The sequence below is a fragment of the Bactrocera dorsalis genome, chromosome 3 (assembly GCF_023373825.1).
Source record: "Bactrocera dorsalis isolate Fly_Bdor chromosome 3, ASM2337382v1, whole genome shotgun sequence".
Classification (NCBI taxonomy): domain Eukaryota; kingdom Metazoa; phylum Arthropoda; class Insecta; order Diptera; family Tephritidae; genus Bactrocera; species Bactrocera dorsalis.
Genome location: NC_064305.1, coordinates 44816968 through 44841135, shown reverse-complemented (window position 1 = coordinate 44841135; position 24168 = coordinate 44816968). Strand labels below are relative to the sequence as shown.

The following is a 24168-nucleotide window of genomic DNA, read 5'->3' as shown; positions in this document are numbered from 1 at the left end:
ACTGCAAGCTAAGAAGGCATTTATCAAACATGGGCCTCTCAGCTTGCGCAAACTGTCGGTTCTGCGACAGTGAGCCTGAAACCCCGGAGCACCTGCTATTCGACTGCAACGCAGTCTGTAGGCGCAGGTCAAAGGCCCTCGGATCCATGTTTCCGGATAGGGATCACACTGCCTCGCTAGCACCCAGTAGGAAATTGGACTTCATCAATATGCTGGGGCTAAGCGAGTCTTTGTGAGCTAGGTGAGGGCACAATAGACCCGTGGTCGCAGTGCATGCCTCAATCAACAATCTATCTATCTATCTATACATCAACTTCTTTGTAGAATATGGTCGAACGAAAGCGTGTCCGACGACTGGAAGCGAGACAAAAAGCGAGACCCTAAAATCTGCGCCAACTACCGCGGTATAAGCCTCCTAATATAAGGTTCTATTGAGCGTATAGTGTAAGAGATTTAAGCTCAACAAACTGATTTGACCTTACCAGTGCGGCTTTAGACCAGGAAATCAACAACTGATTAGATATTCTCCATGCGCCAAATCTTGGAAAAGAACCGTGATATGGATCGACACATACAATCTCTTCGTCGATTTTAAAGCTGATTTTGTCTGCACGACAAGTAGCTGATTTTATGCCGCTATGTCTGAATATAGTATCCCTCTTACAGGATCGGGAAGGACCTCTCCGAGCCGTTTGAAACAAGGTTTCAAACAAGGCTAGTCCCTTTTGTGTGACTTCAATTCAACCTACTTTTGAAGAAAATAATTCGAGCTGGAGAACTAAACAAAGAAGGTACCACCTTCTATAAGAGCGTACAACTGCTGGCGTACGCCGATGATATCGATACCATTGGTCCCAACAACCCGCCTTCTCCATTTCATTCTGCTTTCTCCAGAATGGATAAGGTGAGCAAAGCAAATGGGTCTGGTAGTAACCGAGGGCAAGACGGTATATCTCCTGTCATTAAACATACAGTCGTTGCACTGCCCACTTGGCTTCCACGTAACTGTTAACAGTCATAACTTCGAAATAGTAGATATTTTTTGTCTATCTTGGATTCAATATTAACACCAACAACAATGTCATCCTGGAAACCCAACGCAAAATTACTCTTGCCAGCAGGTGCTACTTCGGTCTGAGTAGGAAATTGAGAAGTAACTTCCTCTCTCGAGCAAAGACCAAACTCTAGAAGTCACTCATTACTATCGTCCTGCTATATGGACCGGAGGCATGGATGATGACAGCATCTGATGAGCCGACGTTACCAGTTTTCGAGAGAAAGGTTCTGCAGAAGATTTATGGTCCTCTGCGCATTGGCAACGGTGAATATCGCTTTCGCTGGAACCATGAGCTGGACGAGTTATATTATATCCGAATGGATGAAAACGCTGCAGCTCTGAAAATATTCGACGCAGTACACGATGGGGGAAGCAGAGGAAAAGGAAGGCCTACACTTCGTTGGAAAAATCAAATGGAGAAGGGCCTGGCTGCACTTGGTACTCGAATCGGCGCCGAATTGGGAAGAGAAGAAACGACTGACGCCCTGTTGTAAACTCGACTATAACCGCGAAAGCGGTGTCTATCCAATGAAAATAAGAAATAAGTTATCTTAAAATTAAATTTAAATTTTGCTACAATAATGCGTATAGTAAATTAAACCGAATATAGAATTTATTATTTCAAAGAAATTGTTTGTTAATTTTAAAATTGTTACAACAGAGTGAATTCCCATATATGCCCCTGAACATTTATACACTTGCTCCAACGATGCTACAATCTGTGGATTTCATCCATAAAGAGAGAATCCATAAGGCCTTCAAAATACACTTCAACAGCCGTTGTGACCTCTTCATTTGATGAAAAACTTTGCCACGCGTAAACTTTTTGAGTTCTGGAAACAATTGGAAGTCGCTGGGGGCCAAATCTGGTGAATACGGTAAATGCTCCAACAATTCGAACTTTAATTCGTGGATTTTAGCCATTGTCAAAATGTTCTTGTGACACGGTGCATTGCCATGAGGAAAACGATTTTTTTTCTTCAAACCGGCTGCCTTTTCACGACTTCTTTCATTAAATCAGTCCAAAAGGTTGTAATAATATTCAGAATTAATTGTTTTACCAGTTTTCTAGTAATCCATAAACAAAATTCTTCTCGCATCCAAAAAACTGATGTCATAACCTTTTTGACCAATTTCCGGACACGAACTCGTTTCAAAGTAGAACAATCAGGTTCACACCATTCTTTATCCTCTTATTTTGATTCAGGATCATGGGGATAGACCCAAGTTTCATCCATAGTGATGAAACAATGCACAAAATCAACTTTATCTTTTTTAAAAGGTTTCAAATGTTGCTAAGAAAGTCGCATTCGAATGCGTTTTTATTCCATTGTTAGCGAATATGGCACCCATTGTCACATAGCTTTCTAAAACCCAAAATTTCACTTCAGATATGGCTCACACTGCATAATAAGGTGTGTAAAATCTCTACTAAATCTCTCTCAGTTAATCGACGATTTTCCAAAACCATTTTACATTATATAGAGCAAAAATAGTTTTAATTCAATATTCAACTTGGTGTTTATTTCTATTTATTTAACAATAACAAAATAGTTAGGACTCCCTCCGAGCCGCTTAAAAAAAAATAGCCCTGGCCGGTCCAACACCGCGATGTGTCAATTTTTTCACGGAAAACTCGTTTTTGCATTGGCGGAATTAAGCCGCGATGCAAAAAAAAAAAAAATAACCCTGGTGTAAAACTCCGTTTCGTTAATCTTCCTTTCTAAATTATTTTTATTAGTGTGCAAAAAATATTAGTATTATGGTAACATAGATTGACAGTTTCTAACTCTTTTGTTATTGTTAAATACCAAGAATTGAACACCAAGTTAAATATTGAATTAAAACTATTTTTGCACGATATAATTAGGGTTTTCACAAGTCTCATAAAGTTGTAAGTTATAACGTCTCGAAAACATAGCATTGAGAATTGTAAATGTGTAAACTCATTTTTGTATGAAATCCAACAATAATTTTTTTTAAAGAAGTGTAAAAATTTATAATTTTACGATTTTACGATGCTTTACGACAGGTTGTGAGTACCCCAAATGTAAAATTAAAGAATTAGTGTAGTGTTAGACGATATGAAAGTTCAAAATATAAGTGTAAAATTAATTCCAAGTCGAAAAAATATACGTACTTCAAACGCAAATATAACAATAAGATTCTACAAGTCTATAACTACATATAGTATATTCCTGATCTAGGGAAGCTCCTCTATCCGCCAATATCCATTTTTTCCCCGAAATCTTTGGACAGCATATTAAAATATTCCACAATATGTAATTACAGTAGAATCCCGATTATCCGGATCAAATAAAACCAGGGGTATTCCGTATAATCGAAAATCCGGATAATCGATTTCAAAGCAAATCAAACAATATTTAAATTACATATAATAAAGTTTTATTATGTAATAAGTTTTACAAGTGTAGTTTACATAATATGTACGATATATAAAAACCGAGCTATAACGATAAATAATGTATTATATAATGCCTATATAATTTAAAATTTTGGTTGGAAATAACTTGTTATTGGTCTTTGACGTAAAGAATCACATCGTTTCATCGCGGCCAAGCCCCTGATGCGTTTCAGTTGTAACAACTGAATGGGATCCGATTGACAACTAGAGCCGAGACGAATGAGTCCGGATAATCGGATATTCGGATAATCGATGTTCGGATAATCGGGATTCTACTGTACAATGAAGAAAAAAACTAAATTTACTCTAAAACTCCACTAAAATGTCTTTCGGATATTAACATTTGTCTTAATGACTTTTAAACGTATTGGGATTATATGTCGCAGGAAACAGTCTTTTAGGCACCTTTCAGATCATGCAAAACAATTTATTCAATTATCTTGTATTTTTAAATACAATCCGCACACAAAGGGTTATTTACTTTAACATATAAAACAATTAAAATTAAAATATTTAATGGCACAATTTCACAAGTCCTCCTGATTAAAAAATATATAGGGTTAACATTTCAACAATGTTGATGTTTCACTTCAAATTAATTTAATTAAACTGTAAACATTTAAACACATTCGCAATTTACACTTTTTGTAGGTTTTATAATACTTATATCGGTATTCTGCTTGAGACGATTGTCTCATGTCTCTAATTGTCACAATCTTCATTTAGTGACTCTGTTAGTCAGGAGTCTTATTTTGATATTCTGGCAGATACAGTACACTACTATACAGTATACTACTTTACTTGCAGCCTGGCCAGACGGTTGTGAGGACCATTGAAAACGTAGCTCTTGGTAGTTTTCATAGTCTTCAGGAGACGGTTACGTCTCAGTGAGGGACCCACTGATGCGAGTTCGAAAATGCTGATGATGTCTGGCGCATCGATAAGACCGTTTACGACTTTGAAAAAATAACATGTCTGCTACTTGACGACGTTCTTGCAGGCTGTTTATGTTATAGTATTCATAGACATCAGACACTGTGTTGTAACCACCAGGAATACCATAGCGATAGCCAAGACATTTACATAATTTTGATTGTATTTTTTCAATACGACTAGAGGCAGCATCGGTATAAGGCGTCCAAATTACAGTGCCATATTCTAAAATTGGCCGAACCATAGATGAATAAAGGCGTAGCAGTAAGATGCGATTCGTGAAATCCTTGCTAGTTCTAGTAATGAATCCCAGAACTTTAAAAGCCTGGAGAGTGATCTTTTCAATATGCTTGTTAAACGTCAGTTTATTGTCTATGATGATACCCAGGTCCTTTACATGATCCACTTCACTTAACAACTCATCATTTAGAAAATAATTAACTGGTATTCTGATATGTGACCGTGAGTAGAATACAGTTACACATTTTCTTACATTCAAGTCCAATTTGTTTAATCGGCACCACAACGAAAGCTTGTCTATGTCATTCTGAAGAACTCGAAGATCTTGCTCACTGGTTATCATTCTGAAGATCTTCAAATCGTCTGCATAGAGCAAAAATTCCGATTGAAAGTTATCGCCAATATCATTTACGAAAATATTAAAGAGAATAGGCCCAAGATATGACCCCTGAGGTACTCCTGAGGTTACATATGCTTAGCAGACAGGTATCCATCTACTTTGACTTGGAAATGCCTTCCTGTAAGATATGATTGAATCCAACTCAGTGCATTACCGTATATACCGTATCTTCTAAGTTTGTTTCGCAGAATAGTATGATCCACCCTGTCAAACGCCTTGCTGAAATCGGTGTAAATGGTGTGAGCTGAGTGGCCATTGTTTAGGGCATCTAGTAAATAATTTACGTAGTTACGTTACGTATAAACGGGTTAGAGGAAGTCGACCTTCCGCCGACGAAACCATGCTGCTTGTTGGTGATAATGTTTGTGAAGAATGCCGTGAGTTGTGGAAGAACTATCTTATCGAAAAACTTGGCCAAAGCTGATTGGATACAAACTGGCCTATAGTTAACGACCTCAGACTTTGGGCCGTCCTTGTGAATCGGACAGATGTAGGTTGATTTCCATATAGTTTGAAAGACACCACTTTGTAGAGAGTAACTGAATAGGTGTGTAATATGCTCGCTGAGGCTGTATGCACAGTATTTAAGAAAACTATTTGGTAAGCCGTCCGGACCAGCACCTTTCTTCAAGTTCAGTGTCGACAACATTTTACGGACATCATTGATGTTAACCCCAAATTCATCCATGATGACAGTGGGAGCTGGTTCTACTTCAGCTGGTGGTATACACACTATTGAAAAAGGATGCGAACATATTGCTAATATCGATACCTGAATCTGCCGTCAGATTATCCCAGGACATGGTGGACGGGATGTCACCATTACCTCTTTTTTTATGTTTAACAAACTTCCAGAACACATTAGCCTCATCCTGTACTTGTTGTTCAATTTTATCTATGTAATTCTTGTAGCATTGTTTATTGAGAAATTTACATTCTCTCCTGAGTTCGCTAAACTTTCTATAGTTCTTTTTGCAATTGCACTTCTTGAAGGTAGTATGGGCTTCCCTCTTAAGTATCATTTTCTGTTTTAATTCGCTTGAAAACCAGTACGGAAAGTTGTTGTTATTTTGTGAACGGACAGGCACATAGGTAGATATACCTCTTTGAATAATGTCGTAGAAGACTACTACTTTGCTGTCTAGGGTAGAGGATGAATACAGGCTCGTCCAATTGACGTTTTGATAAAATGCATTAAGACTCCCATAGTCAGCACTTTTGAAATTTTGTGATCCAACATGTATATGCTGATTACTGAAACAAAGATCAAGTAAATTGTGACTATCGGCTTGAATGTTATTAAATTGGCGGCATTCTAACAGAGAGAAGCCTTCATATAGAAAATTTTCACAGTCTATATGCGGCGAGCTACTTGGAAGGTTAAAATCCCCCGTGATGAGGAAGTTGGTATTTTTCTGCTTTACATTCAGGTACTGGAGTGTATCAAGGAACGCTTGGTAAACGACTTGTGATGCTCTCGGAGGAATGTAGACACATCCAATAATGATATCTGATCTATTGCACTTGATTTTTACGTAGATGTGTTCAATACTATCATCAATGACTGGAATACATTCCGCGTGCACAAACTTCTTTATTGCGATGAAAACACCCCCACCTCGTTCACTATCACTTGTGATATTGTTTCTATCCTTCCTGTAAATACTGAATGAATCATCTATAACTTCCCTATCATTAACGTATTTTATTGTCTTCGAGGAATCGCTATTTTTCACCAGAGAATCCAGCTGTGTGCGAAGGTTCTTGAGGTGCGTCAACTGAGCGGGAGTGAGATCTGATTTAAATATGACTTTTGGTGATCCGTCAACAGGTGCTGGTGGTTTAGACTTAGACTGATATAGCGCGAGCAACGGATGGGGAAGTTGTTTCAACTTGCAGCGGACGGTTACGGCCAGCAGTTGGGCGACCCAATCATCGGAGTTTCAGTTCATCCAAACTGACAGGCAAATCGATTGGCAAGATGGACTGGACGGTAGCTCTGTCTTCATCAAGACAGTCTTTGCCATCAGCTCTCCTTGACTCTTGAACATTCAGCATAACGACGTTCGATTCCCGTTTTTTGCGTTCCGAAAACTCTGCTAAAATTTCTTCAGTTCGAGCTGATGCGCTAGTGAAAGTTTCGAGCTTGTTTTCTACTGAGTTTAGTCTGTTATCAAGAGTAGAACATGTATTGGACAAGTCTTTGTGCTGCTTGGATAAACTTGAGACCTCCCTTCTGATGTCATTAACATTCTTTTCGATGGCTGTCTTGAAACTGTGGAATTAACTCTCAAAAGATGTTGTGAGCTTTGAATACTGGTCATCAAGCAGACGTTTAAGTTTAAGCATGGTGATGTTTCCATCGTCGTCACTTTCACAGTCAAGATCATCTTGAGTGACGATACTAACCTCCGAACGGCATGTTTCACATTTCCATTGATGACCTTGATGTTTTATTTTATTTGCTAGCTTGGTGAATTCGGCTCTATTAAGTTTCGCACATTTGGAATGAGTCCATGTACGGCAATTTGCGCACATGACACTTGGTGAATTAGCGACCATTTTACAAACGGCACAAAGCTGCGGCTGAATAATTTTTTTAAGAGGCATTTTGGAGCCATATATCATACGATACAGAAGAAATTTGGGTTTATTTTGATGATCACTGCACTAAACAATAGTTAACTGCTAAAGAGCAATTTTTGTTAATTTTATTCAATATTTAACTTTTGTTCAATTATTTTTGTACACTTCATAACAAAAGGTTGCCAGATTATCTTACCCCGGATATTGGCTTAACCAGGGTTATTTTTATAGAGCGCGGACGAGGCCGTCAACGCTGATAGGAGTACTTTACATACTCAATTATAGCTTAAAATGTTGGAAAGAATTTTTTTGTAGTTTATAAAGAAAAAAGGATCACACGAAAATGCAAGCAAAGAAAACCCGGTCGTTAAACGATCCTTTATATTTGGTGTTTAATGTGGCAAGGCTCGTTTTCCTCATAATTATAAACAATCTAACCTTTTCAACGATAAGTGTGCTAAGTGGTTTTTAAAATATTTAATTTAGCTAAAAAATGAGAAAATAAAAGGGAAATATGAACTTGTTTTAATGTTTAGACTGTATATTTAAAACCGGGAAGCTCTATCAGCACATACCTAATTTATGCCGAAATTCATGTTCTTTACCCGGCCACCAAAGTAATTAGAATCGTGCCTATTTAATTAATGATAAGGAATACGGAAACATTGTGTTGGTTCAAGAATTAAAACCCGAGGTAACTCTACATACAGTCGCAACCGAGTTGTCAAACCGTACGGTCGCATTTTTCTTTTTCTCTCGCGGTCATTCTAGTGGTGTCTGTGTTATAACGCTACTTTACAGTTTTGCACAAATAACTTTTTTACTGTTAATTTCTCGCTGTATTTATTTCTTATTGTTAACTGGTGCTACATTTATAAATTTTTGCATACATAAAAAGTAATATTTTCACAATGCCCCCTGGGGCCAATAATCTGGGTGATAATAGGTTTGCCCTATTATCCTCAGCCCAGAAGACTAAAAGAAAAAAGCCTGAGCAAACAACGTTGGAACTATTTCCGGAACTCCCCATTACAAAGAAGGATGACCCCAAATACCTCGTCATTAAGTCGCGGGATGCCATTAAACCCATCACTTCAATCTCCTGCTTCGCGACTTATAAAGGTATTCAATCCATCAGTAAAGATATTAACAACGTCTCGTCACTTCGCGATGGCAGCCTACTCCTCCTTGTAAAAAATCAAAAAATTGCCGATAAATTCCTTTCTACTAAAAATCTACCCGGTGCAGGTGCTGTTGAAGTTGCTCTTCACAGCACCCTTAACTCAGTCAAGGGCACAATTTATGCCCCCTTTATTTGCCAACTTAGCGACGATGAAATAATTGAAGGTCTCAAGGAACAAGGTGTCTCTGCAGTCCACAAGTTTAACAAAATAGTTAAAGGCGTTCGTGTACCTACTGGTGCCGTATTATTAACATTCAATAAATATACACTTCCTAACAGAATTGATGTAGCCTGGAGAACCCTTGATGTCCGTCCGTATTACCCTAATCCTATGCGCTGCAAAACTTGTCAGCTATTAGGACACACCGCTAAACACTGCGTAAAAACTCCTTCCTGTGTCATTTGCAACCTTCCTCCTAACCACTCTCCTCCTTCTGATTGCACCAGAGTTTACTGCGCTAACTGCGCAGGTGAACACCCCTCGTCCTCAAATGCTTGCCCTAAATTTATTCAATCGAAAGAAATATTAAAAATTAAAACTATACACAAATGCACCATGCGTGACGCCATTACCAAGTGTAAAAATCAATTTCCTTCCACCCCATCCCCCTCCTCCTTCGCCAACGTGGCAAAAATGCAAACTAACAATGATATAAATACAAATTCAAAAAATCCTAATAACAAAGATAATACTTCAATATCAAAAAACTCTAACCTCAATAATAACGCAACAACAACAAAAACTAACAACGATTCATCCTCCACCAACAATCCATTGCATCATATAGAACTTTCAGAAACCTCAAAGAACTCCCTTCTTCTATACCCTCCATCCTTGGATTCTTCCCCCTCCCCATCTTTCTCTCCACTTTCCCACATCTCATCGCCCTCCTCACACTCCTTATCTCCCCTGGCATCTTTTGCCATCTCCCCTCTTGATCACAACACCCATCCAACTTCCTCCTCCCCTTCATCTCCGTCACCCTCGTTGATGGAACAATAAATTCCCATAACCTCACATTATTATTTTTTCTTTATTTTTCTATCCATGTTATCCATCCTTCAGTGGTATATGAACGGATACTTAATAAATACATCGAACTCTAACTTTTATAAACTCATCATTATTTGTGCCTATTCCCCTCCTAATTAATCTTTCACTTTAAGTTATTTTAATAGTTCACTAGTTTAACCTCCTTTTTCGATTTCTCTCCTCAATTCTCCTCGTGGCAATCTACTATATCCGCAAGATATAGCCTTAGAATCTGCTCTTCAAAATCAGTACAATTTTATCCCTAATATCAGTCACCAAAACTATGCTGATGATTTAGTATTATTTTCTAATTCCTCTGATTTGTCCGTTGTTACGTCTTCCTTTTCTAAAATCTTTTCCCTCTTATTCCTTTGGTTCGGTTCTTCGGGCACGTCAATTTTCTTCCTCTAAATCTAAGTTATTACATATTTGTAAGAAACATCAATGTAATACACCCACACTTACCGTTAATAATATAAATTTAATCTGTACAGATAGTTTTAAGTTCCTAGGCTTAAAATTAGACTCTAAGTATTCATTTAAGCAACATTGTCAATATGTAAGAAAAAGAATATTTGTTACCAACATCTCCGATAATAACATATTGCCTTAATCTGGACTACTTTTTAAAAAAAGACAATATGGAAGACAGCTTATATAATCTCTATCAACAATGATGATCCTGCTCAACTTTTAATGAACCCAACTATTATCCCACCAGTCAGCCGATATTACAGGTAAGGTTGTTAATTCATATTTCGCCATTTCAAAAATTTTTTAACCCGCTTGAAGTTTAAAATAATTGAAGATCATATAAAGATTTTTTGTACATATAATATTAAGCTTTATAAACCTTTTGAGAATTGTGAATCTAAAAACTGCTACACTTCTAAATTTGCGGTAACAAATACATTTTCAGTATTCTATCGTGAATAGCAACAATTTTGAATACATTCTTGCATTCAATATAATTATAAATAGTATTTATAAAAAATTAAATGAGATGAAAAACATTCAGCCCTATCACACAATCCATCGTAGACTGTTTTTTCGGGAAAGTTACGAAACTGCTATCATGCAATTCGAACAGTTCCGAAATTAAGTTCTAAATTCGTAGAGTTGCATTCACTAAATTCACTCGGAACGGAAAATTTTTAAGTTTAGCGGAGTTTTTGTACGACAGGTTTGTGCTAACGGAGAAATAAATTTCGATATGTGGGAGTCGTGATTACTGCCAGGAAACTGAGCATTCACATAACGTATTTTCATTTTATTGTCACATATCTGCAAAACATTGATTAAGATGTTTGAAATTCGAATTTGTCATCAAAATTACAATCATGGCATTGATACTAAAGTATCCTTTGCGGTTATAATAGAGAAACTTATCTTTAGTTGGAGCAACGATTTTAATATGTGTCCCGTCTACACACAAAATCGCGCCTGGAAATCCGTACTTCTAAAAAAAAAAACTTTTTCGCTTCACTTTTTTCAACGTTACTTAACTCGAGATTTATCCACTGAGGGCACAAATGGGACTGAAGCAATCCCAATACTTCTTTTAAGATGCAAAAAAATGTTGACTGAGCTTTTGGAATATCGAAGTCCTTACCCACTCCATGCTGATAGCCTCCTTCAGCTAAAAACCGTAAAACCGAAGACAATCGATGAAGTAAAGATATAGATGACGATCTTGAAGAACTTGCATTCCTCTCTAGAACATCGAGGACATACGTAAAGGCCGCCTTATTTAAGCGATAGTTTTTAATAAATCTATTTTAGAAAAATAATTTAATAAAATTTAACAATGAATTTTTGTGGATTTTTGAACTGTACTTTGTTTCGTCCACATCGAAAGGGTTGCTCTTGTCCCTCAGTGATTTTCGGTTCTTCCTCAAGCAACATAAATAAAAACGTTAGCGAATTTTTGTTCTTAAAATCAATTTGAATATAAACGATTTCACTTTTATTAATCAAAATTTTAATTTTTTCTTCTACACAGCTGATTTCGAAATGTCAAAATTCAAAATTAAGTCTGGCAACAAAAGTTTCGAATTCACATGAATTCAATGATAGCAAATTATGCGTATTCGTAGCGGACATTCGTATTCGTAGCTTCGCAACGATGGATTGCGTGATAGGGCTGATTATACAATAATTATATGTACGGGCATGCGAATATTCGAAATTTCGAATTATTCGACGCGAATCGAACCGAATTATTCGATTCGACCCGTATATTCGCATTATTCGAATAGTTCGAATAATTTTAATATTTGACTATTTGCATGATTTTTTAATTAGCGCCAGTAGTATCTGAATCTCGTTCATGTATCTGACGTACATCTGTCATTCTCGCTTCAAATATTCAAAAAACCAAACATTGGTTATTTTTTTTTTTTAAATTGAATAAATGTCTTCCCATAATTCCGAAGAGGAAAGTGTGATTATGGAAGTAGAATCTGAAGTTGGTATGGGAGATGATAATGAGATTGTGTCTTCAACTCATCGGAGTCCTGCTTTTGAATTTTTTTAAGCTATGTACTGAAGAATACCGAAAAGCAATATGTAATACTTGCTATTTTCTAACTACTACGTCACCTATGTTTGTTAAAGCATTTACATTCGAAACATCATATTTTATATCAGAAATGTGTTGAAATAGGAAAAAAAGGGTATAGTTTCAGAAGAAAGTAAAAGTACTAAAGAATCGCCAAAACGTCAGAAACTCGGCTAGATCAACTATGTTAATAAATGTCTAAATCAATTTGAATTATATAATAGTTTTATTTTCTTTAATTTTGTTCTATTACTGCAATAGAATAATCTATTTAAGATTTTATTTCTTCGAATATTTCGAATTATTCGAACTATTCAATATTTGACTCGAATCTAAGGATTCGATTCGACTCGAATCGAACTGGATTCGCATACCCCTAATTATATGGTAGATTTGACTGTATTATATTCAACAGTTTAACTTACCAAGCATTCCCATGTTATTCGGATTTCTTGTATTTGATAGTTCATTCTGTACTACTAGCTTTAAAATTAATCTAAGCACTTTTGGTTGCTGTATTATCATTTCTTTAATACAAAACATAAAAAAGTTCAAAGAAGGCTTAGTTTTTAATCTTATTTTGACAAGTATTGCCAATACTTCATGGTCCTTTATATGATTATCTTTAATATTATAACATATATAGTATAAAAGCTGCTGGGCATATTTTACAAGTTTGCCATTATGGATCCACAATTCAAGTCGAGTTATACAAAGATAACGCACTTCGCCTAATCCAGCTGTGGAACATAGAAATTTTAAAAAGTTTCTAGTGTACCAGTCTGTTTGTTGTCTTTTATTTAACTGTTCTTTTATTGCGTCTACCACCATTTTTTCCACTGTGTTTTCAATATCGGAGAAACGATTGGCAATTAAAAACGGGGCATCTGTATCAATTCCAAATCCCATAGAATCAATTGTGTTTGAACTTCCATCACCGGAGTCATCCTCTAAACATAATTGCATTTCTCGATGTTGTTGCCCCACTGACCCTCCGAACGCAGGAGTTTCAAGCTGCATAGCGTTGTTTGGGGGAATTTTCGTGTTAAAAATATAACAAATATTTTTTATATATGGCATACAAAAATCATTATCTGCCCATATTCGTTCATTTATTGCATCTTCTATATAAATACGAATTAAATATTCAGGCCAGTTATTTCTGTCATAGAATGCTTTGGTTAGCAAATTAGATGCAATAGCCTGAGAATTGGAACTTTGCTTTATTTTAATGTTTACATCTCTACGTAATATATAGAGAAGAGCTGAACTAAGGATATCCTTCCTAAAAAAATTTGGTTTTAGTTTTGCCAAGTAGAATAAACTATAATAAAGCACGTAATCAATTTTATTTCTAGTATATGGCTCCATAAGTTGTTTTACTGATCCGCACACAATACGCAAAAAATTATCATCAAACTGATCAATATTATCCTTTATTGCATTAATCAAATTTGTTGTTTCACATTCAATTGCAAATTGATCCCATGATTCGTGTATTGTGAATCCCGACGATTCCTCGAAACGCATTAGCTTCGCCTTTTTACTTGCGTTCGATACAGTAGAAGGAGCTTCGCGTTTACGATCAGAAACCATATTGTTTCCTTTACATGAAGATATCTTTTTAGTATCCTCTCGGCTGCTTTTCGCACCTAAAGCGAAAAATTCATTTCCCATCGGTCCGGACGATTTCTTTTGTCCTCTCGCATTGTTAACACCTTTACCACGATCCATTTCATAAATTATTTACCGGTTTATTTCAAAACTTCTCTAACATTCACACACAACAACTAAATCAATTTACGAAACCCTACAGTTTGTTAGCTTTGCAGTACAGCAGAACTTCAGGCTATTAATCGAATATCGATTTTAAAAAACTTCTACGCGTGTATTACACTCATTGATCGATTAAGTTATTCTTGGTTTCAGATTGCACTAACACATTAGGGGTATTCACTTGTTCTTTCAAAACCTATGCACGATAACAGAACTTTCCATTTGGTGCAACCACACAACAACAAACAATCGCTCAAATTATTAGCAATGGCTGTGCAATAACCCAAAATCCATGTTTTTTTTCGTACAATGACACCTAAAAATGTAATTGCAACCCTGTTTTGGCTGTCATTTTATACAAAGACAATTACGCCGTTTAATGGTTGAGAAAGGTAAGTTCTAATAAGATTTTTTAATTTCTATTTAAATTATAAAGATTTATTAATGTTTTTTGTTAAGAATGAATGCAGAAGGTGACCCAAATCATAATAGTCACTTACAATATACAATTGATAGGATAGGATAGCTGTTTATATATCACCAGATTCTGCAATGGATGCTCTCATGTCTTGCATATTTCGCTGTAGGATTTGTGCATTTCATGTCATCGTACAATCTTGCAAGAGCAAGAGAATCAACATATTGAAAATTTTCCACGCATTCGGTGTGAAGAAAGACGTGTGTTTTTTTTTGCGATCCTAAAACTTTGCGTATACTTGCAGTTTTTTGTTGTGAAAAATAGTGGTTGTGTGAGTGAGGCGTCCCAGATAGGGCACGATTCCGATTACTTTGGCGGAGGGGTAAAAAAACCGAATTTCCGTATAAATGGGGTATGTACGGATAGGGGGGCTTCTCCAGAGGAGGAGTATTCAAAAATTATGAAAAAATAAATAATAATTTTAACAATTTTCACGTTTAAAAATTCAAAAATTTGCACTATGAACACATGGTATTTCTACATGTTTCACAGAATATTTTCACGTTTTTCACTCACTATATTAACATTGAAATAAGTTCACTTTTCACTTTTATTTTGTAATTTTTCAGCCAAAATTAGTAATTTAAAATCACTTATCAAATTTATGGCTGAAAAGTTTAAAATGTTTATATTTACGAAGAACACCAGCATTGCCACACCTTATAAACCAAAATTGAAAGATTTTTATCGTTTCACAGCGTTTTCTTGGTTGGTACTTTCGAGAGATTCTTTTTTTCTTTAGTAACTATAAAAAAACTATAAAGAAGATTTTTTTAGCTAAAATTGAATATGTGAACACTTTTCTATATACATACATGTATGAATATATTGTTACAAAAAGTAGTATTAAGTTGTATTTGTATTACTATATGCATCCCTTATTATGAACAATAGCTGTAGGTATATGGAATAGCATTTGTCTTGTTGTAGACATCTGGCGCCGCGGCTGTCTGCTTGTCGAAACAATAGACATCTGGCGCCGCACTGTCTGCGTGTCGACTTAAACAATTGCTGAGTCTGGCGCCGCGGCTGTCTGCTTGCGTCTGGCGCCTTATAGCATTATGTTCTGGTAATTTCCAGACGCAATATTCTAGAAGGACACGTCGGCATCAGCGAGAAATGCGTGGCTATATAAGCCGTGGCAGCGCCAACGTAATCAATCAGTGTTAAGAGTAAACTGCTATAGTGTAGACGAGTTGTAAAATAAAGAGATTTTGTTGAATTAAATTAAACAGTTTTGGTTTTATTTGTCAATCCAGAGATACGAACCTAACAAAGTAAACTAGCAAGCAGTAAATTCATAACAATTGGTGTCAGAAGTGGGATTGTCAAATAATCCAAATTCAAGATGGTTAAATTCGGAGAATTGAGAATTCAGCAATTAAGAAAGGAACTGGAGGAGCGTAATTTGCCGATAAGCGGGCAAAAGGCGGATCTGCAGGCACGATTACGTGAAGCAATGGAAGCGGATGGAATTAATGTGGGCGAGTTCGAATTTGATGGGCCAGAAACTTCTACAAAGGTAGAAGAAAAAGTAGAAGAACAACGAACATCATCGAGTGTGGACATGAACATTCTGTTAGTGGCTATACAGCAAATAGCTGAAAATACAGAAAATGCAGTGCAAACTGAAAATCGTCTGGCACAGCAAATAGCTGAAAATATATCACAAATAACAGAAAATATAGTGCAAACAGAAAATCGTTTGGCACAGCAAATGACGCAAATAGTTGAAAATACATCACAGTTAGAGTCTCGCCTTACACAACAGATTACGGAAAATACTACACAACTACAAAAACAAGTGCAAGAGAAATTTTCAAAATTTGAAGACGAATTAAGCACTTTAAAAAATGACGAAGAAAATTTAAAATCAGAAGTTCTTCAATTAAGTAATCGTGTACGAGAACTGCAACTACATGGCCCTGCACCATCAACAAATAATCAAAGATTGAAGGCACCCACATTCGATGGAAGTATTCCATTTCAAATTTTCAAACTTCAGTTTGAAAAGACAGCAATGGCCAATGACTGGAATGCAGCGGACAAAGTGGCGTCCTTGTTTGTATCATTGAAAGGACCTGCGGCAGAAATCCTTCAGACTATTCCAGACTGTGAACGGGACAACTAGGAGGCATTGATGAGTGCGATAGAAAGACGATATGGTAGTGAGCACCGGAAACAAATATACCAGATCGAACTGCAAAATAGGGGTCAGAAGATGAACGAGTCATTGCAAGAGTTTGCAACTGAAATAGAACGACTGGCTCATTTGGCAAATGCAGATGCACCTGTGGATTACATTGAGAGGATAAAAATTCAATGTTTCATAAATGGAATTCGTGATGTGGACACCAAACGCGCCACATATGCATTGCCAAAAAGAACGTTTGCTGAAACGGTTTCGCACGCCCTCACACAGGAAACAGCTTCGCTACTAAGTAAACCAGCACACAAAGTACAAAGAGTTGAAATGGAACAACCAGCGCTGATGGAAGAAATATTGAAGACTCCGAAAAGGTATAATTGACGTGCGATTACTGAATATAGAACATGAAGATGATTGGACTCCTCACCGCATCAGAATCAATTAGCTGGAGGACCCTGATCTTGCAAAGCTGATAATAGCCAAAGAAAATGGGGTACGACCACCAAAGGAACAAATCAGTAACGAGAGTCCAACGGCAAAAGCATATTGGGCCCAATGGAACGGCATAAACCTCGTTAATGGATACCTTCATCGTACCTGGGAAAGCGAAGATGGCAAACAGTCTCGTCTGCTGATCATAGTACCGAAGTCCATGATCCCGAAAGTATTGAAAGAATATCACAATGGACCTAGTGGAGGGCACCTTGGCATTACAAAAACTATAGAGAAGATTAAACAACGGTTCTACTGGATCGGTTGTCGAGATTCCATAGCAAAATGGATAAGTAATTGCGTAGAGTGCATGGCAGCTAAAGGTCCTAAAGCCAAAAGTCGCGGTAGGCTACAACAGTACAACGTGGGATCACCATTTGAACGAGTCGCAATGGATGTTGCAGGTCCGTTCCCAACCAGTACGGCCGGAAACAAATATCAACCGGTTGTCAAGGACTATTTCAGTAAATGGCCAGAAGTATATGCCTTACCAAACCAAGAAGCGAGGACAGTAGCCGAAGCGTTTGTAGAAAATTGGATAACAAGGTTCGGAGTGCCCGTCGAATTACACTCAGATCAAGGCAGGAATTTCGAATCTTCCATTTTCCAAGAAGTATGTACATTATTGGGCATCCACAAGACACGGACAACAGCGTTACATCCACAATCAGATGGAATGGTGGAGAGATTCAACCGAACGCTCGAAGAACATCTGCGGAAAATCGTTGATAAAGATCAACGGAATTGGGACAAGTGCATCCAGATGTTCCTGCTGGCGTATCGTTCAGCAAAGCACGAGACAACTGGTTACACGCCAGCAAAGATTATTTTTGGATCTGATCTGCGACTCCCTGCTGATCTTAAGTTTGGAACGAATCCTACAGCTGTAAGAAATGATGGAGATTATTGTTCTGCCTTAAAGGAAGAAATGAATGAATTGCATCTAATGGTAAGACAGCATACGCATCTGATGAGCAATAAGATGAAGGACCGGTTCGATCAAGCGGCAAATTCAAAAGGTTTTGAAGAAGGTGATCTGGTCCTGTTGTACAATCCACTTCGAAAGAAAGGCTTGTCCCCGAAACTGCAGACAGCCTGGAAAGGACCCTATATGGTGATGAAACGACTTAATGACGTGGTATACCGCATACAAAGAAATGGGAAAGCACGATGTAAAATGAAAGTAGTACATTTGGAGAGGCTCGCCCCATTTGGTTCAAGAGGATTTGTGCCTAACCGGGACGATTAGGCTTTAGTGGAGGGCAGTGTTACAAAAAGTAGTATTAAGTTGTATTTGTATTACTATATGCATCCCTTATTATGAACAATAGCTGTAGGTATATGGAATAGCATTTGTCTTGTTGTAGACATCTGGCGCCGCGGCTGTCTGCTTGTCGAAACAATAGACATCTGGCGCCGCACTGTCTGCGTGTCGACTTAAACAATTGCTGAGTCTGGCGCCGCGGCTGTCTGCTTGCGTCTGGCGCCTTATAGCATTATGTTCTGGTAATTTCCAGACGCAATATTCTAGAAGGACACGTCGGCATCAGCGAGAAATGCGTGGCTATATAAGCCGTGGCAGCGCCAACGTAATCAATCAGTGTTAAGAGTAAACTGCTATAGTGTAGACGAGTTGTAAAATAAAGAGATTTTGTTGAATTAAATTAAACAGTTTTGGTTTTATTTGTCAATCCAGAGATACGAACCTAACAAAGTAAACTAGCAAGCAGTAAATTCGTAACAATATGAATAATATGTGATTTATATTTAATAAACACAGATAAGTAAAATCATGTGATAATATTATATTATATATATGATTGTAATATAACATTTTTATATACATATTACAATTTTATACTATAATAAAATCATCAGCGAATACCCGGGGCGACTAAAGTACTTTCGCATAGTACTCCTTTCTGCGTTGGCGGCCTTCGGCCGCGCTTTAAAAAAATAACCCAGGCCGAGCGAATACCCGGGGTGACTGAAGTACTTTCGCGTAGTACCCGTTTCTGCGTTGAAAATAAAAAAAATATATTAACTTTTTGTTATAAAATGGTTATAATTTATGGTTATCATGCACCCAAAATTTAAGTTTTCGTTATAAAATGGTAAATTTTTGTTATTATATCTGTCAGCGATTTCCATTTATTTTTGATGATACATTGGTTGGTATTTTAGGTGACAATATATATATTATTATATTTAAAATATGAGCTTTGGGTATGAAGAGGTTATATTTTTCGGTTATCACGCACTCATATTGAAACAAAATTTGAGTTTTCGTACTGTACTGTATACTTTACACTTTATTACGTAATATTATTATGTAATATTACTTATACATACATATGTATATATAATATTACTTATTTGCTTAATAAATTTAAAAAAGAAAATATCCATATGCATGAATAGTGGAATTTTTGCGAAAAAGAGGAATTTCAGCGAATTGCCTTATCATCACATGGTAGCGCTCCATTTCGTCGTAATTTTTGGTAAACAAATGAGATTCAAACAAGTGTAAAATATGATTTTTAAAATAAAGATTTTTTAGGTAAAAAACCTGCTAAAAGTGTAAAATGTAGATTTATTTTAAAGATTATAGTGCAATTTAATTAATTTCAAGTGAAAAAAGTGTGTTTAATGTGGTGAAATAGCTCCTTGAAATGGTCCAATTTTGCGAATTTTTGAACTTTAAGGCCGAATATCTCCTAAACTACGCATTTGCGGACCCTATATGTTTTTTAATCAGGAGGACTTCCACTTTCCAACGGTACCTTCAAATCGCAGCGCCAAAGAAATCGGAATTGTGCCCCAGATAGTGAACCACATGTGTGGATACCAAATCTAGAGGGAAAGATAAGTACACATTGTTTTTTTTTAATAATATAAATTTTCAGTTGCACTTACCTTTCCGTTGTTTTTGGGCAAATTTTTATAAAACATAGCCTTTCCCCTCCTAATAACGCACTTATAAATTTTTTGTTCTGCCGTTTTTTGTTTTGATCGAACAGCTGTTCCCCTCCTTGTGTTTTCGCTTTCCTTTTGGTTTGCAAATTTTATTTATTTCTACTTTATTTAGGTTTTGGCATTGCCAACCATATTTTTTGTTTATTTTTTTTCTTTTTAACCTTTTATTTCATTTAGGTAGGTGAGTTTGTGACAGAACATATACATACACCAAAGGGGGTTCCCAAACTATTCTTTCGCAGAGGATATGGCCTCTGAAAATAGTATTGGGCTAACACCGGAGAATCCTTTCCGAAGGAACTCCAAAATAATGAGAACGCCGCCCAACGGTAAAAATGAGCAGTCCGCCGCTGCTGGACCAAATAAGCAAGGAGATACTGCTGGCCAAGAAAGCAAAGGGGACAAACCTGAGGAGATTGAAAAAGATGAAACGGTTAGCATCTTTTGCAACCTGAGTAAAAAAATCAAAGAGTTGGAAATGATGATGGCCGGCCAAAGGCACATTAACCAAACTATGCGCGAATTAGTAAGCAGCATAGTGACATTACATGCCAAAACAAAAAAATTGGGGAATCAAGCGAGAAGAGTTATGATAGGGAAACCATCGCAAATACCCACCACTGGAAGAGGTGATAACACCCCTAAACGAATGCGAGAGGCACCAGGCTATCTACCGCCTACCAAAAAGCAAAAAAATTTAAACGAAAAGCCGTAATTGTCGTACAGTGGAGCAGCAAAATTAACCCAGGAGGATAATACGACTAGTCTAAACGCAAGTGAAAGATGGGTAGACGTTGTAAAAAAGAAGAAACCTCTGGAAAGGAAAATCAGAACAAAGCCAGATGCCATAATCATAACAAAGAAGGATGGAGCATCCTATGCGGATATTCTACGAAAAAATAAAAGTGATAGCGGGCTTGAAGTACTGGGTTCAAATATAACCCATATTCGTAAATCGCTAAAAGGAGATTTACTTATTGAACTAAAAAATCGAGCAGAGACGAAAGCCGAATCTTTCCAAAGCGCCCTGGAGGGGGTGGTTGGCGAAATCGCGGTATCAACCATACAATAATGGGTATCAAACCCGCAAACTCACCCGTTGAATAAATGACGAATAGGAAGATTCCGAAAAGGTTGAAGCGACGAACTGGCAAAACGATGTGGATATCCGCGCGGATCGTAATCGAAAGAGAGTGGCGCCTAGTCCGTCGGTCCCTTTTGTTATTTTTTGTGCGGTGTCCTCATGGGTGTTGAATTCGTGATGCGTTGGTGTGTGTGGGATGAAATGATGACGTGTGGAGTTGGTGTGTGTGCGATGAGAGGATGATGTGTGGAGCTGGTGTGTGTGCGATGAGAAGATGATGTGTTGAGTATGGTGTGTATGCGATGAGAAGATGATGTGTTGAGTATGGTGTGTATTGTGGGGTGTAGATGTATTATTTTGAGAGGGGGGTCAGGTGCTCATTTAGCCATCCCGGCCCCCCTAAACGACTGTTTAGCCCAAAAGGCGCTGCAGCTGTTGCAGCGTTGCCACAACGCTGCTCAGACCCGTTGATCGGCGAGGTGGTGGCCCAGGCTGTCGATGCCGCAACGAGGGTCCGTCGCGCTGATGTGCGCCACGAGCTGCGGGCTGGAGTCGGGGCATGCGGCCGCGATGGAGGGGTGACCGATTCACTTCGCGAGCCGCGCTACGATGTAGCAGCGTGTGATGCGGCCTGTGGCATATTTGGCACCGCCCTCGTGACTCACACTCCGGAGTCAGATGTCTATGTGACAGGCAGTTGTGGCAGTGCCCGTGTGCCTGTGCAACTTGTTGCCGTTGCACAGGTCGCATACCCCTAAATATCCCACAATGATGCAGGCGATGTGGGCGTCGACAGATGGGACACCTTAGAGTCTCCGAAGTTCGTGCTACAGACGCGGTTGCCGGTACAGGTGCCGGCGTTGTTGCCGGTGCAGTTGCCGGCGAGGTTGCCGGTGCAATTGCCGGCGTCGTTGCCACCACAGTTCGGGGCGCTGGAGTAGGCCCGGTTCGTGGCGCATTAGTAGCCCGAGGTGTTCACGTGTTTGCGACTGGTGTATCTACATCCATGGTGATCTATGTATAAATGAGATTGTCAATTAGAAATTTGTCACACAATTAGATATTGGCAATCGTGCCACGATATGTGGCATGAATGGGCCGTCGTATGGATCGACCATTTTTTTTTTAGTTTTCTTTATGGTTTGTTAATTTTATGTACGGTTTGTTATCTTTATTTACGGTTTGTTATTTTCGGACGGTTGTTATTTTTTAACGGGTTGTTATTTGCGTACTTTCTCGTGTTTTATTGGTTTCATTTGGTTTGTTTATTGTTTAGCGATAATACCGGTTTATTTTTGAGGTTTTCGGATTCGCGATCGTCGGAAGTTGGCAGAAAGCATAGCTTCACGAGCGGTTGGGATGGCGTTCCGTTTTGCGTACGGAGATCAACGATTCGTATGAGACCGTCGGAGCCGTAATGTAGCTTTTCTATGCGGCCAAGCCGCCACTCGGTAGGGGGCAGACAATCATCATGAATGAGGACACAGTCTCCAAGTTTAGGCGCCTGTTTAGAAGTCTTCCAGCGGTATCTTTTGTGGAGATCCTTTATATATTCGTCCTTCCATCGGCGGCTGAAATCATGATGGAGAATTTTAATTCGTTCCCATCGATTAAATAGAGATAGCGACTCCACGCCTGGCTCAGGAATGGCCAGGATGGGTGCTCCTTTTAGAAAATGCCCTGGAGTTAAGGCGGTGAAATCTGAGGGGTCTTGCGATAGTACTGTAAGTGGCCGTGAATTAAGAACGGCTTCAATTCGATTTAATAACGTCGTGAACTCTTCGTAATTGAATTTATAATTTCCAGCTACCCGTTTGAAATGGGATTTGAAGCTCTTTACAGCGGATTCCCATAAACCGCCCATATGAGGAGCGCTAGGGGGTATAAATTGCCAATTGATACCTTGGGGGCGTATTTTTGTACGATGTCGGGTGACACTTGTTTTAGGAAATCCACGAATTGCTTTTCGGTGGCTCGTTGAGCTCCAATGAACGTTTTGCCATTATCGCTCATGATCTTTGATGGGTAGCCACGTCGAGCGACGAAGCGAGCAAATGTCGCGAGAAAAGCCTCCGTCGTCAGATTACTACACAGCTCAAGGTGTACTGCCTTTGTCGTGAAACATACAAAGACAGCCACATAGCCTTTCATGAGAGTGGGAGACCTTAACATCGACGCCTTTACCTGAAAAGGCCCAGCAAAATCAACACCTGTTGTGGTGAAAGGCAGAGCGAAATTGCAGCGTTCCGGTGGAAATACTGCCATAATCTGCGTTCGCATCTTCTGCTTATGCATTGTACAAATCTTGCACTAGAAGATGCACTTCTTGATTTGCGGCTTAAGACGGGGAATATAATACTCCTGGCGTACCATCTGTTGCATGAGACGATGTTCGGCGTGGAGCATTAAGATGTGGATGTAGTGGAGGAACAGTGTGGCAAATGGTGACCTCTCTGTGATTATTATGGGATGGCGTTCGTTGTATGTTAGGCTCGAATTAGCAAGCCGACCATTGGCACGAAGCAGACCTTTCGTGCCCAGAAATGGGTTTAGGACTAAGAGTGAACTCTTTTTATCAATCGGCTTCGATTCTCTTAGTAGTGATATATCGCGGCTGAAATAGCGCGCTTGTGTATATGTTATTAGTGCGACCTTTGCCTTTTGTATCTCTAGGTGCGTCACTGTGTTGCATGGGAAATTATGTGATCCCTTAACTTTGCTTTTGAGTTGTTCTATGAATTTGAACATATAAGCAACTACTCTGAGAGCTCTTGGAAACGATGAAAATCGTTCAAG

At 38.1% G+C, this 24168-nt stretch overlaps 1 protein-coding gene across 4 annotated transcripts in view; it reads right to left on the bottom strand.

Annotated features, from left to right (window-relative positions):
• LOC105226016 (integrator complex subunit 1) overlaps positions 1-14290 on the bottom strand; it is a 74751-nt gene extending 60461 nt beyond the window's left edge. The window contains exon 1 of one of the 4 annotated variants that reach the window (XM_049451184.1): positions 12843-14290. In XM_049451184.1, the coding sequence (XP_049307141.1) occupies positions 12843-14151 (1309 nt within the window). In that variant the 5' untranslated portion in view covers positions 14152-14290. The remainder of the gene's footprint in view (positions 1-12842) is intronic. The other 3 variants (XM_049451183.1, XM_049451180.1, XM_049451181.1) reach the window with 3 other exon arrangements.
• Between the last annotated feature and the right edge of the window lie 9878 nt (positions 14291-24168).